We start from the raw sequence: 17,083 nt of genomic DNA, 5'->3' as shown, positions 1-17,083 counted from the left end.
TATAGTTTAACCATGATAAAATTAGATTTGAATTAAGAAAAAAGATTTTTTACTTGTCTTGGCATTATATGAAATTTAATGGGTTTATTAGTGGCATGCGAAGAGTTAAGTAAACTTAATTAACAATATTTTCAAAGAATGTTAAAAGTTAAATAAATTTATTATTCACTCATTTTCACACTACTAAAACAATTACGTCAGAGTCAGCATCTACTTTATTGTGATTTTGAGTCAAGTGACCTAAAGATGTATCCGTAAAATTGTCCGTATAATGTTAACCCCTCCCCAAGAAAATTACCACAAGGCACTACTGGGCTGAATTAATTGTTCAATGCGGCATGAATCACCGGTGACTCATAGTAAACTTGTACGTGAGATCCCTACTGGATTTCACCAACCTGCTCTTCACAGAATGTACATTTAAAACAGTTTTTTACCTATTTAAATGGTGATTGAAGCGGAGAAAATTACGTTTAATAATTACTACAATAAAGAGTCAAACAACAATAGAATGATGAGCATTATTTCTTGTGTGTGGCATGAGTCACCTGTGATTCAGATGTACACAGTTGTTTCCCTTGTTCTCACTGATTTCAGCTGCTGTCATTGTCTGCTACGCTATTGCATCAGCCTTCAAGTTACAGGGTAGATCTTTAAATTTTTCATGTTTTGTAGGTTTATTCAATGATTCAGTATTGGTCTCATTGAATATAACCAGTCTGTGGCATGAGTCACGGGTGACTTATGATAGTTAAAAAGTAAACACCACAAACGGTAGTGCTCCCTAATAGAACACAATCTGGTAGTTCCACCAATTTCACCTACATTCCTCTAGCACTGACACACTGATTGAACTATCAGCACTGAACTATCAGATGCCAAAGTTCACCATCTTCTTAAGTCACAATATGAGTAAGATTACCAAATCTAACACCTCAATTAACATATTAACCCAGCCATAGAAGAAAACTTATTTGTAATTAGTTGTAACTAATATACTATTGTAAAGCTTATTAGTTCATGCTCTATAAAGGGGTTGTATTATAAAAATTCAAGTGGAGTTGGAATCAAATTAGTAACTGTCTACTTTTAAGATATGAAATAGCAAAAATAATTGTGATTATATTTAATAATATTTTTTTAAGGTAAGAAATGTCAGCAAAATTTGGGAATAAGATTAAAAAGCTGTATTGTGTATTGTAGTTTGATTATTTGTTGATTGAGCGTGCCAACAAAAAAAATTTAATTTAAAAAAGGTAAAAAGATTATCTTTTTCAACAAGTTACTGGAACATGCATTTATATTTTGTATCTTCCATTTACCAGGGAAATGATTTTTTTTACTGATTGAAGTTTAAATAAAATGTAAATAGTTTAATTTCAAGTTATTTTTATTACTATTTTAATAAAATTTTTAACTTCATAAATGTGTTATGAAATAAAACATATATAAACAACAGTTTCCAAGGTTTCATTAAAGTAAAACATATATCAACAACAGTTTCCAAGGTTCCCAAAAGATTAACAAAGTGTACTTGTGATTGTAACAGTTATTTTTTATGATTAAGCAACTATGCACTTGTTCTAAGACCAACACTAACCTCAAGCTGTTGGGGGAAACAGTTAAACTACCTAAAAACACATGTTGCCACTTAATTCCACAAAGAAATAAACATTAAATTGAACTTCTATTAAATTTAAGAGTAAACCAGAAAAATTACAGACATAAGTTAGGGATAAAATAGAGGCAATTTTTTATTTTGTATACAAATTATGTAATGATACAATTAATACTATAATAATGATAATAATTTTCTAATTTCCTTAGATGAATATAGAAACTAACACAATTGTCAATGGTACAACAAAACACATGTTTGAAAGTTTCATTTTAAAACAAAATTTAATTTCAACAAATTTACTGTCAAAAATCTTTAAACATACCGACCTTTAGAACTAGATTGTTCTATGTTAAGGAACATGGACTTTCAAATTGATATAGGTAATTTTATGAAATATTAAATTTCAACACTCTAAAGAAAACTTAGTATTCAACAGCTGATCAATAGAACCAGATCTTCAATTTTATCACTTGTTCTTTATACTTACATGAATTGATGAAGCAGTTTTAGGACAGATTCCTATCTCAGTGCAGAGAACTTTACCATCCAATTCTTCACTTAAGAAAGCATAAATAACTGGGTAATATGTCTCCACCAAGTCCACACACTAAAACAGCACAAAAATTAACATTTAACTAATAACAAGGAAATGATTGTAATTTGTAATAATTGTTCTCTTGTTTTTCAAGTTTTACAATCTTTATTATTCTTTAGTGATATATAATAGTGTAATTGAGTTCATCAGAATTATAAAAAAATAAAAGCATATAAATATAAAAAAATCACTTAACAATGATAACCAGATAAATTACTTATAATAGAAATAGAATGTTAGAGATGTAGCCTCTAAAAGTGTTTTAAAATAATAACATAATATTAATAAACTTTTATCACTTTTATACTTTTATTTTACGTACAATGTACATTTCGGAATCATTGATTCCATCTTCAGGTACAAACTTTTGTACCTGAAGATGGAATCAATGATTCCGAAATGTACATTGTACGTAAAATAAAAGTATAAAAGTGATAAAAGTTTATTAATATTATGTTAAGAAATAGAATGTTATGATTCAGAAATAAAATAAAATAAGATACTGATTAAAATCTAAATATTGATTATTAATTTTTATTCATTCGATATTTAATTTACATTCATTTCTTCGAATGCCTTTTTAAAAGTAAGTTGGAAATGATAAGAGTCCCACCGGAAAGCCCAAACAATTTGAAACTTGCGAATAACGTACAAACATTTAACCAATAAATATCTCGGGTTGGTCAGCTTGGTACACACCATTTCATTCCAATATGGCGGCCATTTAAATGTTTCAAAAATGTTGAACTCTGTTATATATAGACCTAGAAATTAATAAAATGTGCTTTGAAATGTATATAACATTTCTTAAATGTTTTGTTGTATACAATTTAATTTTAAACAGTTTTTCAAGGTGTCAATTATACGTAAATTCTGTTAATTTTTTATCTCCAAGAAATTGGTGATTTTTCATTTAGTTCCAATATTGCGGCTGTTCAAATTTCACAAATCTGTTATTGAGTGACTCTAGAAAAATATCTTCAGTACATATATAGTTGGAATCCTTTATTTCTACAATGAACTACATCAATATGTCCAGTATTACAAAATCTATCTATTTTTGACTAAACCAGAAGTAGGTCTACTATTTTAATAGTTTCAGTCATATGTGAATTTTCAGAGGTGACATATTTATACTTACTTACAGTTGAAACATAGAAATTAGGACTGAATAATTGACTAGCTTTGGTAGACAATTTTACATTGATATTTTGAGATATGTATATCTCAAAATAAATATTCCTTATGAGTGTAACTGATTGGTTGTATTTCCTTTGTATTGTATTATTACATAATTTAAATAGGTTTTCAATAGATTTCAATAAGATAATAGAATTATTGTTTTACCAAAAAATACATAAAAATTTAAAATTGTTTGAATAAAATTACTAGTAAACAACTGTATTCCTAGTGATAAACAAACTAAAAGAGCTCGTTGTAGGTCATTACTCAAGAATATAATTATATAAAGCAAACATTTTCAGGTCATGAGTTTATTTTTGGTAAGTGTCTTAAGTATGTGGGGGTTCCCAGTACTTACTATGGTTTTTGTTACTCATGCTAATTTATTCTCTCAAAGAAACTTGATTTGTTAATACTTTAAATTTTTCTACAGATTTTTTTTAAATATTCGTGTTACATTTGAAATTGTCAACAATTCTCATAAGACTAAATCAATAAAAAGAGACTAGCATCAATAACAAGACATACTTATTTTCTTCCCGTTATTAGCACCTTAACACCATGATCATCATAAATATAGGTTATTGTTCAGTAATAAAACTCAATAGAATAATATAGCGTCTTCAGTAAATATTCCTTCACGGCCGTCTAACTAGTTCCCTATAGCGAGCTAGGTATAGTGCTTTGCAAATTATTCTTATGATCCGCTTCTGGAGAAGGTATATATGTTGGGATAGTAGACTATTTTCCTTCTATATACCAGTTTTATAATACTATTGAAACATTCAAAATACACTTTTAAAGCACATTCCTAGCTAAAATTTGCTGTAACCTTCTCATCATATAATACACTGTGAGTCTCGCAGATACGCCTCTATGTGGTTTTACCTTCTTAAAAGACAGCTAATGGTTATACGAATATATTTAACGGACTCACCTATTGCTATACTTGTTCCTTCAACAGTCAAAGCATTGACATAAAAAACATTTCAATGTTACGTTCCTTGGCCAAAGGGAGATGTTAGTAAATTCATTCTTCTTTGCAAAGTCCACTCCAATTTTAAAGCTTTCATTACTTCCCTTACATTAAAATTTTTCAACCACAAATCCAGTAAAACAATTAGCTTCATCATCTGATATCAACCCAAACATGCCTGAAGTAACACCTTCATAAAAATAAAATAAATTAATAAACTTTCTCATGAAGCTTGGTCTCTTAAGATAGAGACATTAAGTTATATACAAACTAAATGAATGTAACTATTCATGAATATTTGACCTGTGATCCTGGTATTGTTATATTAACATATTTAATGTGATTATAGTTATTTTCAGATTTGTGTACGCGTTATGTCATGTGTACTGTTCTTATTCAATAGTTTAGTTTAGTTTTAGTAGTTATTGTTATTAATATTTTCCTGCCTATTAGGTTAATTGGTAATAGCTTACTACATTAGGTACTATCTTATAATTATGTTGACATTTTTTATTAGGTTACTTCTTATTTAGTTTTTAATATTATTTAATAATATTAATAACATTATTATTATTATGGTGTTATTGAAAAAAAAATTAAAATCTTGAATATTCCACTTATACCATGTACCGTAAATTAGTTAATTAAATTTCATATAATGTAAATTTCGCAACCTAGTCAGCCAGTATAATTTAATATTATTTTTATCCAATGTTCCGGAACTAAATTATCGGCGGAGTAACTACCTAATTGGCACGCGGATGAATATTTTCTTCTAACCCTTTGTAGCAGCCCAACTATGTGACCGAGCAGACCTCGCGCGCTTTGTCCGTAAGTAAAATTTATCTTTTCATATTATTAAATTAGCCCTTTGATGCCAAACGTATAAAAATGATTGTAACGTAATGTAAAGTTGTAAATTGTAAAGTAACGTACCCTTGAAGACCTTTTATTTGCCTGATTGAGATAGATAAAAGTTGTGGCGTCGTCCTTATGGCCACGTTGTTATAATAAGTAATTTGTATCATTAAATGGCTAATACCGTCGCGAATTTGTTTTAGGCGAGTTTACGTGTCCCACGGCTCACGGCTCACAGGGCACATATTATTTGAGTAGATGGCTACCAGTTTCATAACTTCTACTCATCTTCTAGTAACCACCGACTAGAAATAACCCTTCTTAGACTACAGCGCCATTGTCTCGTGCCAAGACGCCGACACCCGGGTTGTGAGTCTACACATTGCGAAGGGAAGTAAAAGCTTAACGTTTTATAAAGTAAAATATCGTAGGCATAATTCCAAAGAACATTGGATATTTTAGGCCCACCTAGCAGATATACATTTTTAGTTCTTATATTCTAATTGGCAGCAACGTGGCATTACATACTTTTCCTTTACCATCTAAAAGTGGTGCTTGTAAGTTTTCATAATTAAACTGAACTTATAAGTAAATTTTGCAATTCGAGTATTTATTACTACGACCTCAGAAGTCACCACCCCCCATGTATAATCGTCATTCGGTACAACCAATATCCAAAACATATTTATTTATTTTACCATGATACAAAATTTGAAAGGATTCTGACTTTGTAAAAAGTGTTATAAGAGTAAAAAGACACAAACCTCTTTTTTGAAGCTTCTAGTCTGGCCACAAATACCCAGCAGAACTTGTTCAAACTCCCGTTCTGTCGTATTGGCAATCATGATGTCTCGCAAGTGTTGGACTAATTGTTCACAGAGTTCACAAGGCATGTCTCCCTCAAGTTGTGGAATCTCTTTCACCTCTACTGCCTGGTAATCAAGCCAAGATCAATTAATTCATCATATATATATATATATATATATATATATATATATATATATATATATTAATATTTTATGTTGACCAGTGGACCTTTTATTGTATTAAAGACAAAAGCTTATTACACTATGAAATTATCTCTGATTGAAATAAACTACTCTTGACTTTTATAACACACAGAGCTGTAAGGGCATCCAACTGTTGTTATGTATTTGATGGGGAACAGTGTTTTTGGAAGGTGAAAACTCCAAGTTCCCTCCCAGCTCGCTGAAAAAGGTATTGGTAATAGCAAATTATCGATAGTAACGATAGAATTAAGATGTAGTTCTCATGTTTTCTTTTTAATTGAGCTTCTAGCTGCAAACATAATAAAACTATCAATAATTATCTCTCACCTTAGTGTGGTTATGGTACCTCTCACTGCACACACCAGCCATGTGACAGACACCACCTGGATACAGACGCTCAGCCAGGTTCTCGTACAACTTGTTGAAATTAACGATGATCATGGCAGAACAGCTGTCTGAGAAACTGCCCATAGATCCACACATCTGCCAAGAACATTAAATCAATGATAGAACTGGTATTTCAAATCTATAGATCGATTTTGTTATCAAGCTATTTAAACATTATATATTCTAAAACTAGAAAATATTTATTACTATATTAGAAATAAGAAGTTTTAATACGATAAGAAGAGAAGTATTTTCTTTGGGAAATTGAAAGGTTAGTATTCTTCTTAGTGTACAGAGAGTAAATTGGAACATATATAAACAATTTTGTCACAATCACAGAAAGACTACTTAATCTCTCTTTTTGTGGTTGATAAAATGGGTAATGGCAAACATATATTCCATTTACGAGGGTTTCTCAATAAGTAACGAGACAAATCAATGTGTAAGTTGCCATTATTACACCTGTTTCTTATCAGCTCTTCAAGAGTATTTGGTAAGCGTTACCTCAAGTGTACTCAGTTAACAATTGCTGTGAGCATTGTTACTGTACAAGAATTACAATCAGTGACAGATTTTTAGTTACAGAGAATGTCATAGGTACATGATAGTATGTTCCAAATTTAACACATTCACGACAACTTGTGACCCATAGGGTTTCAAGATAAATAAATTGTTTAGGTACCCCTTAGGGTACACGGAGAAACATTGAAAAAACATACTGAAATTTTTTTTCAAATTGCAAAGCCTACATACTTTTTTAGATGTTTAACGTAAAAATAACGATTACGGTTTTTTACCATTGTTATTGAAAAATTTGAAGGCAAATAAAAAAGTTCAGAAATAAGCCGTTGTCATGAAAGTGTTAAAAGGAGTAATTATTTCGTCCTTAGAATCTCTTTTGCATGTTCATTCAGAACATTTTACTGTTTAAACAATACCTAATGAAATGAATGTTTCACTTCAAGATTCAAGATCCTTTAATTGTCCTTAAATGTTTTTATGAATGCAATTTATGTAGTCAAAATACTTAATAGTATTTATTGATATGGTGTCAACTTAAAAATAGAAAGAAGGGAGCACTCTGTCCATAGCCTATTATTAAACAACTAAAATCTATAAATAATGAAAACTTAACAGCAATATTAACATATACTACACCTTAACAATAATTAAAAACTATTCATATATAATAACTGTGAATAAATAGTATAAAACAATAATATAAACAAATAATATACATGCAATATAAACAGGTAACAGTGTCTTAAAATTTCAAATCACTACTGTCGCAAGACAAGTTCTCATCAATTGAATAAAATGCTTTACATTTTAACCAAGAAGTAATGCAATTTTAAAATTTAACAAGGCTAAAATTTTTCCATGTATAAATGACTAGTTTTTGACATGACGTCTTATAATTCGATGGAACCGGCTGCACGCACCAAAAAACATGATGTCATGCGGCGTTACCTCGCTCTAACGCGTTCCATTTAAGGCTTGAAGTGCAAGCAAGAGCGCGGAGCATCTGTTCCGACATCTGTCTCTCTCTCCTATTTGAGTGAGCGATGCGTCCGCGTGGACCGTTGCTATACAATAATACAATTACGTCAAGTATGTAGTTATAATGTTTTCGTCAAGTATGTAGTTATAATGTTTTCGTCAAGAATGAAGTGCAGTGAAAAGTGAATGTGGTGTCAATTGTTTATAGCAACGATAATTGCGGCGATAAAGGTAATCATTCTTTCGATTTTAAATATATGTTCAGTGATATATTGTTGAATATTCGTGCTTTCATCATTAACATAAATAGCATCTTTCCGATAGTGCAACGATTGTAGATTATGCTACAATAAACATCCCGGCAATTACTCTTTTCAAAATTTTCTTTACATTTTGTAAGAAATGAATATATATATATATATATATATATATATATACCTGGCATGGTCCTAACGCCATTATTAACATATCCATGTTGATGTAGAATTTAATTTTTTTAAGTAAATATGTAATTCTTGCCAATTTTTTATATATTGCACAAACATGTTCGTTCCAGCTTAGCTTACTATCTAAGTGTATACCTAGATTCTGAAGGCATAATACAAGAATGAGTGGCGCAAAGGTTTTTTTAGGACTAAATGCGGAGACAACCGTCTCGTTCCCTCTAAAAAGTTATACATAAAAGTTTTACAGGGTTCAATGTAAATTATCATAAATATTAACCCTTCAAGCTGGTTTGACGTGTATAAAACGTCATCCCAAAAGTGTAGTCAGCTGCGGTTTGACGTGTATTTAACGTCATGACGACATTCCGTCATGTGGTGAAACCTGTTGTTATTTTGGTGAACTATATCGGACTCGAGCTATATGGAATACGTTGTCTATGAGTTGGTCGATCTTTTGCAGCTGTTTGCAGTCGAAAATGAGTGTGACAGAGACAGCTGTATTGTTTACAAAACTGAGCATCTGACCTTGACATTGTGCGTACTCAGTTCGTTCGCGCCGGTGCAACTTGTTGCTATGCAATGCGTTCTGTGATTGTTGTCTTGTGTTTTTAATATTATTTTGTTGAATAATATAATGGCAAGCTACATTTTATAGTTATCCCAATCAGTGTTGTAACTTTAGAATCACGTAGGAGTGTGTATAACCTACATTTATAATGTAGATTATTGTGAAATATGCAGCAACGTGTTGGGTATATATATCTTTGTTTGGTTAGAGTGAGGTTATTTTCGGGAGTGTTATTGCATTTAATTTTTCTTTTTGTAATTCAATAAAACAATTGTGTTGATAAACTGTCTACAGCCCGAGAAAAAAAGGTTTTTGTAAAAGCTTGCGAAAATATGGCGCGATCTGGAAAAATAGTCCCGCAGCAGGGTTTGGCTTGCATTTAAATACTTCCGCCTTGAAGGGTTAATATCCAAGGAGAAACATATGTACATTTCTTTTCTTTATTTACAACTAGAGAATTAGTAAGAAACATAAACGACTCATTAGCCACACACAATAGCCTCTTTTGATACAATAGTAAATTATCCATATTTTTATTGCTACTTAAAGAGTAGTGTCATCAGCATATAACACAGAAGAACATAGCACATTATGAGCAAAATAATTCACTGCTATTACAACCAAGTATGGCCCTAGCACAGAATCCTGTGTAACTTCATTTTGACTTTACTAAAATCTGATTTATTTACACCTTGTCCAACCATTTGCTTGAACCAATACTCAAATATTTTGCTAAAAGAAAACCCATAAAAATCTTCATATTGCAAAGAACTCAATTCTTTTAGGCATTTAATATATTAAAATCTGTAATGCAACACCATCTAAAATTAGAGGTCAAGTTATTAGATCTAGATAAAAGATACTGGTTTAATAAAAAAAAACGGTGGTCTACCATTTTGACATGTTTCACTTTTAATAATATTCCACGCTGATTTACACGTCTTATTATTAGAATTATTAATGTAGTTATTATTTGCTGTTAATTTTGTTTTCCTTATTTCAAATATTCAAGCTCTTTTTGCAAATATGTAGTCATTCTTAAATATACTATTCTCCAACTCTTTATTGCAATTTTTTGCAGTTAGAAGTGTCCATTACAAGGAATTAGCTGCAGTAAACTCATGTGAGATGGGTTCCACGAAAACTTAGTTCTACAAAGAAACTAGGCTTAAAATCAGTCAACACATGAAAGAACAATACTTTTAATTTTTCTTAAGAGGAATTTCTTAGAAATACTGAAACATATGATGAAAAAAGATACATTATTCTGACATGAGCGATAACAGCAAAGCCTTCAGTGAAAGCACACAGGTTCTTCCAATAAAAAGAAATTTAAGTCTGCATCTGCAGGTTTAGTTATGAATAGATTTATTGCAACTATATTACAGATCAACAATCCACCAACAACAAATGTTCAGTGTTATGCTTACAAAAAATAAAGGTCCGAGGTTAACACAAACATGATGGACTTTTGACTAAAGGTGTGATTTTGCTTCATTACAATTTATATTCACACACACACACACAATAGTTAAGAATGAATTTTAAAACTGTGGTGGGAGATCATTCAACATCCTCCGCAGCCCAACCTTACCCCATCTTGACTTTGTCTGGACTACTAAAAGGAGCTCTATATGAAAAACATTTTCGATGCAACAAAAAAGTTAAAATCTGTTATAGCAGTAGTTTCAGGTTCAAACCATAACTCAAATCAAACTAAAGAGAAGAGGATTAATCTAAAGAAGGAAACGACTGCTCTTCTTACCATATCACCTCTGTTACTGACACCTGCTCTTGACTTCTTTGTAAAAAGTTGGAATAAATTATTTAATAAACTACTCAATGGAACACAAAAATTTCCTGCTAATTTTTGAATGAACGATTTGAGGTATGAGATATGAAACTCAGACAGTGTTCCATGACAAATAGAAAGTACTTTTTAGCATATTTCAAATTTCCTAAAATTGTCTTTAAGAGGAGACCTATTAAAGTTTTAAAAATTAGATTATCCTCCAACTTTACGATACCCTTTTAGAAAAAATTACAAATCTTGGTCAAAAGCCAAGTTTGGAAATTCGTAAGGCAGTTTTTACATCTATTGATTTTCTAAACATCCAGGATCAAAGGTAAATTTAACAATATTAAAAAATTATATTTATATATTTAGCCAAAAGTAAACTAGGGTGCAAAACTAGAAAATACAAGATTGTTTAGTAACAAACCTAACTTATTCCCCCTACCCTTAACAATGTATAAGAATTCAAAAATTAAATGAATCAAAAGTAGTTCTTTTTACGATGACTGGATGATGACATAAAAAACCAAAATTAGAGTGAAAAAGATTTTGTGCATGAATTTTTGGAAATGCATGCAAGCTTTTCAGATGAGACTAGATTTGAATGATGTGTTACAATTTATTTATTTATAGTTTTATGGCCTACATTGGACCACTTTAGTCACTTTATATTTTCTAGTCTTTCTTCTTTTATCCACCCAATATTTCTTCATCCTTTCCAAGCGTAATTTCCTTTCCTCCTCCGGAACCACTCTTCCTATTCGTTGTTTGTTTCTTTTCAGCTGTAGTGTAGAGTGTTTGTCATTTAATATCTTTAATGTGTTTGTCTTGTGTTTTAAATCCTTTACTGTAATTTGTAACTCTCTCATATCTTCCCTTAATTCTGTGATCCCTTAATGATGTGTTACAATTAGAATCATATATATTAAATACTTTTACACAGAGAACATGAATGGTGTTATAATGCTAACAAGCAAGAACACGCACACGGACAAAATTACTGCAGTTTTATAGTATTATATTCAGGAGTTTGATTTTTTTCGTCGAAGAAAGCTATGTAATCTTTAGTCAAATATACCTCGACATGATCTCAAAATGATCGTTAACTGGCTGCTGGGATATTAAAGAAAACTTTTGCCACTTTTATTACAAATAAACACATCATTATCTAAAATAACTTCAAGCAGACATGCTTCAAGGTGGCTCCATAAACAAGTTTGTACCCAAATAACAGATGAATTTTTAAACAAGACTTAAAAATATTGAACTACTTGATTTTGAATAAATTTTTGGAACACAATATGAAAAAAACTATATATGACTACAGATACCTCCAGCATGGCATTGAGCACTTGATCCCTGCTAGCACTTCGAAAGTTCTTCTCGGCCATTCCAGCAACCATTTCACAGTTGTCACAATTCAGCTTCAAGCTCTTGGCAGCATTTGTCTGCAACTTCATCATAAGAACCAACTTAAAAATAAGCTTTTTTTTGTTAAATTAGACAATTATTACACAGCACAGTAATATACCTATGAATATCACAGCACAATCGATTACAAAATTGTACTGTTCATTAAATTTGTTTAAATGCCAATAGTCTTAATTTAATTTCAATAAACATTGATTCACAAAAGTACTTGCTCCACCTAGAACTTTTTGTGATTCAATGTTTATTTAAATCATAAATATATATATATATATATATTTATGATTTAAATATATATATATATATATATTATATATATATATATTTATGATTTAAATATATATATATCACAAAACAAGACATGCAGTATTTTAAACAAGATATCACAACTGTTCATGTGTTGTAAATAAAGGTCAGTTATCAACATCAAGATATAAATCTATGTATGAAAACATATTTTACAATAATTACTTATCTCAATTGTGTAAACATTTTAACCTGTAATAATTTGAATTTATCATTAAATAGTTTATTTTCAAACTATTCTCAATATGTATTAATATACTAACAAAATTTCTTGCTGCCAAGAAAATTTCCTCTATTGTTATTAAGTAATATTGTTAATAAATGGTTTAATTATTGCCATCACTGGTGGATGCAGCCAGACTTAATTTTTACTTAAATTATCTATAAGAATTTCTTGTATTATAAATAAAAAATACTATAATTTTAAAATATTTAGGCAAATAACTAGTACATGAAATAATTACAGATATTTATTACTAATAATAAATAACACCCAAATATTCCATTTAATAATCTAAATCCAATATTGAAAGTTTAAATACTTTTATACAAATTAAATACTTTTAATACTCAAAGTGCTTTGTTTTTGAAGAGTGATTCCTAAATCATTTATTCTATACAAAAGGGCAGACATTTAAAGGTTCAATATAAATCTTATTTCAACAACTGCCATTTTGTAATAAATACAGCTTATGATGAGTGGTTGGCTTGCAATTAAGATTTCCAAGACATTCCCATTGGCCATCTATCCAGTGTAGGTGTGTGATGGTTGTTATGTAAAAAAGTAGTTAAGATATCCATATAGCATTGTAAAAAGTTTGTATAATTTATCGGCTATGGCTTAAAAATTATCAAAGTTTTTCCAGACATTTTATACACCAGGTATCTGTATTTTTTAAATTATAAATAAATATAAAATTCTAAAATTTTTACCACAAAACAAGGTAGTTACAGAGTATGCTGGAAGATTAATTATATATGTGAACAATTAACTTTGTTGGATTAGTGGTTTTAATAGATAATAGATAGAACTTTATAATTTTACAAGCAATTTCTTATCCATAGTAGGCAAAACGACAAAGAGTTTGCTGTTATTATTTATTAGATGTATTTATAACCTCTGATAACTTATCATTAGCTGACCAGTTGCCCTTTTGACTTTTGATTGCAATGAAACATGTATTAGACAACAGTAATTAATAAACTGGTAATGCAGTACACTGAAAAACCTACAAAATATAGTTTAAAACTCAATTATATTAGTGAAGGTTATTTTAATTTTGTTTGACTTACATGGCTTGTTTGAGGTTTCCTTAACAAGTTTAATAACTGAGATGTAATTACAAAGTTATATTGTTTTAAGATTATAAGTATTAAAATAGATTAACACTGATTTACTTCTAAAAATAAAATTTATTTATTCATTAACAAACTGTATTAACACATATTATGCGTACATATGTGCACTAGCACAGAAATCTTATACGTTTAAAACATAATTAACATTCCAATACATTTATATTTCCTATGTCCCCCAGCAATATATTTTGTTGAATTTGAAAAAATATTTTTATTGTTGAATTTTGGACAAAAACAGCTCAGAAGGAAGATGCTCAGAAGTCACTAAATGACATCAACGACGATGCAGAAATACCAACACGTTATAACAGGTGACGAAACATGAATTTAAGGATATTATGTTGAAATTAAGGCTGAATTGTTCCAGTGGAGGCATTCTAAATCGGCAAGACCAAAAAAGGCTCAACAAATGCAGTTGAACATGAAGGATATGCTCACTTTGTTCTTTAATTTTAATAGCATAACGCATCATGAATTCTTGCCACACAATAATCGGGACTTAATACCTGTAAGCCCAACGCTGTTTGTGTGAAGTAATATGAAAAACACGCCCTGTGCAAGCAAGCAAGGTTTTCAATGCTGGAAAGACGGGTTAGTCTATTAGTGCTAAATCCTGCCTATATAGAGGATAATTGAACATCTCCCATTCAAATTCATCCAAGAGGTGTTGAGTACTATTGGCTGCTTGTAAACAGTGTTTCACAATATCTTTCAATCATTTTATATTTTTTTTACCAATTAAAACCTAATTACTTAAGTACTTCAACTAGTGGCACACTTCAATTGCAGCACATATTTTAACTAGACACAGAGAGGGAAGTAGGAGAAATACAAACCATCTGTTACCACAGCTATAAGCATACTGAGCAAAGGAATCTTTTTACCCCAAGATGATGGCTCTAGCCATCTCTTGTAGTTACATCCGGCCTCAGATTATGCAGATGTCTCCCTTATCCATTTACCGTATGACAGGTACTGTGTGTTAAGATTAGGTTTGGTTTACTGACAAGTCTACTTTCGTGGTATTTTAAAATGGTGTTATTAATATAATATTGTTTTGTTTTCTGGAAAGAATTGAGTTTAGTTGTGTAAAATTATTCATGGATTTTATTTATGACTAGTTTAGTCAATATGCTGTTAGCCATGAGGTTCGTATGATTACCTCATACCTCACAGTATTGACCCTACTGTGAAAAGTAATATAAAATTTTTACAGTCTCATATTTTGTTACATGAAGTGGGGGGAAATGTACCTTATAATTTGCCAACATGCGATCAATGTGACGGCTGTTGCAGAGTCCAGCAACCGAGCAGACAACTTGAGGATCCATCTGTGATGAGAGGGCCTCGATCAGTTGAGGAATGGCTTGATCCACAAGCTTGACACACTCGTGGGCAAGAGGTTTGATGGGGATCAGGATCAAACAAGAACCTTCTAGAACCAGCTTCAAGTTCTCCTGTGACAAGAATAATAAATAAACGTTAGAACACAATCTCTAATTGTTTTAAAATGTATATATATCAACCTAATATCACTTTATTACAAAAGTGTTATTAGTTTCTTACTTTTAAAATTTAACATTGTCAAGAAAAAAACTGGCTAGTCTATGTGTTACCTGAGTCTCATTGGACTTTAGTTCATCTCTTGCCTCGGCCACCATTTTCTTACAAGTATCACAGATCTCTCCATTGTCAGGGGGCAACACCTGGTGCTCCCAAACAGTGCGGATGCAGTGTTGGTTGGCATTGCACTGGCGAGCTGTCCTGTTAAATATAATTCATTATTTATATAAAAGAAGGAAATCCTAAGCAACAGATAAACAAACATAATCATTTAGTTAGTTTTAGAATAGCTCTTTATAGCATAAAAATAAAATTGTATTAAACTCTAGTTTTGGCCAAATTCCTTAATAATAAATATTAGATTCCACTCACTGCGGGCTGCACAAATCCTCAGCACTTGATATCTGGCAGCCGAACCATCTGCAGTGGTTGATGGCGAGACAGTCCACGGCAAGTACACAGTTTATTCGCCTCAGTTCTTTATTGCACTAATTGCATTATTTATACACTTCTTAGATACATAAATCTAAACTAAAACTAATAGAAAACTAAAATTTTTACTCATATTTATTTGAAGCTCTGAAGTGAACAAAATACATGACCGACCACCATTTACAAACAAAAATAATGTAAAAGAAAATCTCATCTCATTCTACCAGATGCTTATTGTATTATTGAGAACACAAAACACTGAACCTAGCTGAGAGTACCCAAACATATTCTAGTAGAAGAAATACAATGGTTATTACTAAACACAGAACAAACGCACAATGTGTTTGCCTTTCGGCTTCCAATTCACAGAGCAGTAGGATATACACTGTGCCTTTCACCCGCATTGGGTTAATATTTAACTACTTTACGATTTGGTATAGTTGGCTGGTAGTAATAACTGGAATATTTGGTCTTCTGCGTTTCATAATAGATCTCTTCATATTCGGTACTCCTTCAAATATTTCACTAGCTTGCACCAATTCTTTTCTTTCTTCTCACGGAAATTAAACAGTAGACATTAATCGATCTCTATGAAGAGAGTTCTTTGATAAACATGCTTTACACAAATATGCGAGTATTGGAAACTGTGCAACAAAGTGAAATGTATCCTTTTTTCCTAAAAGTTGCATTGAAAAAATGTAATGGGTCTTAAAACGTATTCTAAGACTTAAAATTTGGTATTAAGTAAACTCAATTAATTATTATTGACTGAAAGATAAATAGGACCAATGACAAAGTTTGAGTTTTAAGAATGGTGCTGTCTGGAATACCAAACAGCTCTTGCTCTCTCTGTAACCTCTCTCCTATCTTTTGTGTACAACAATTACTGCAGACTTATTTTAAGTCTACTCTAATATCCATGCCTCAAATTATTTTTGGGTTTGTTCAGCGAATTTGTGTGAATCCACTACAGAGATTGTTGTTTTGTTTTAATGTCTCATCTCCGATTACAACTGATTTAAAAAAATCTCCTTCAGCGTGAATGTGTTCAAGGAAT

General features: G+C 30.8%; 1 protein-coding gene across 1 annotated transcript in view; it reads right to left on the bottom strand.

Annotated features, from left to right (window-relative positions):
* The window catches only part of LOC124359237 (prosaposin-like), a 60,135-nt gene that overhangs the window by 23,321 nt on the left and 19,731 nt on the right, over positions 1-17,083 (bottom strand). The window contains exons 3-8 of the mRNA XM_046811823.1: positions 15,648-15,795; positions 15,285-15,488; positions 12,270-12,392; positions 6,570-6,725; positions 5,997-6,164; positions 2,109-2,228 (exon numbers count right to left, since the gene is read on the bottom strand). Of these exons, the coding sequence (XP_046667779.1) occupies positions 2,109-2,228; positions 5,997-6,164; positions 6,570-6,725; positions 12,270-12,392; positions 15,285-15,488; positions 15,648-15,795 (919 nt within the window). The remainder of the gene's footprint in view (positions 1-2,108; positions 2,229-5,996; positions 6,165-6,569; positions 6,726-12,269; positions 12,393-15,284; positions 15,489-15,647; positions 15,796-17,083) is intronic.

Source organism: Homalodisca vitripennis, chromosome 4 (assembly GCF_021130785.1).
Source record: "Homalodisca vitripennis isolate AUS2020 chromosome 4, UT_GWSS_2.1, whole genome shotgun sequence".
Taxonomy (NCBI): Eukaryota; Metazoa; Arthropoda; class Insecta; order Hemiptera; family Cicadellidae; genus Homalodisca; species Homalodisca vitripennis.
This window is presented reverse-complemented; position numbering and strand designations above follow the sequence as displayed.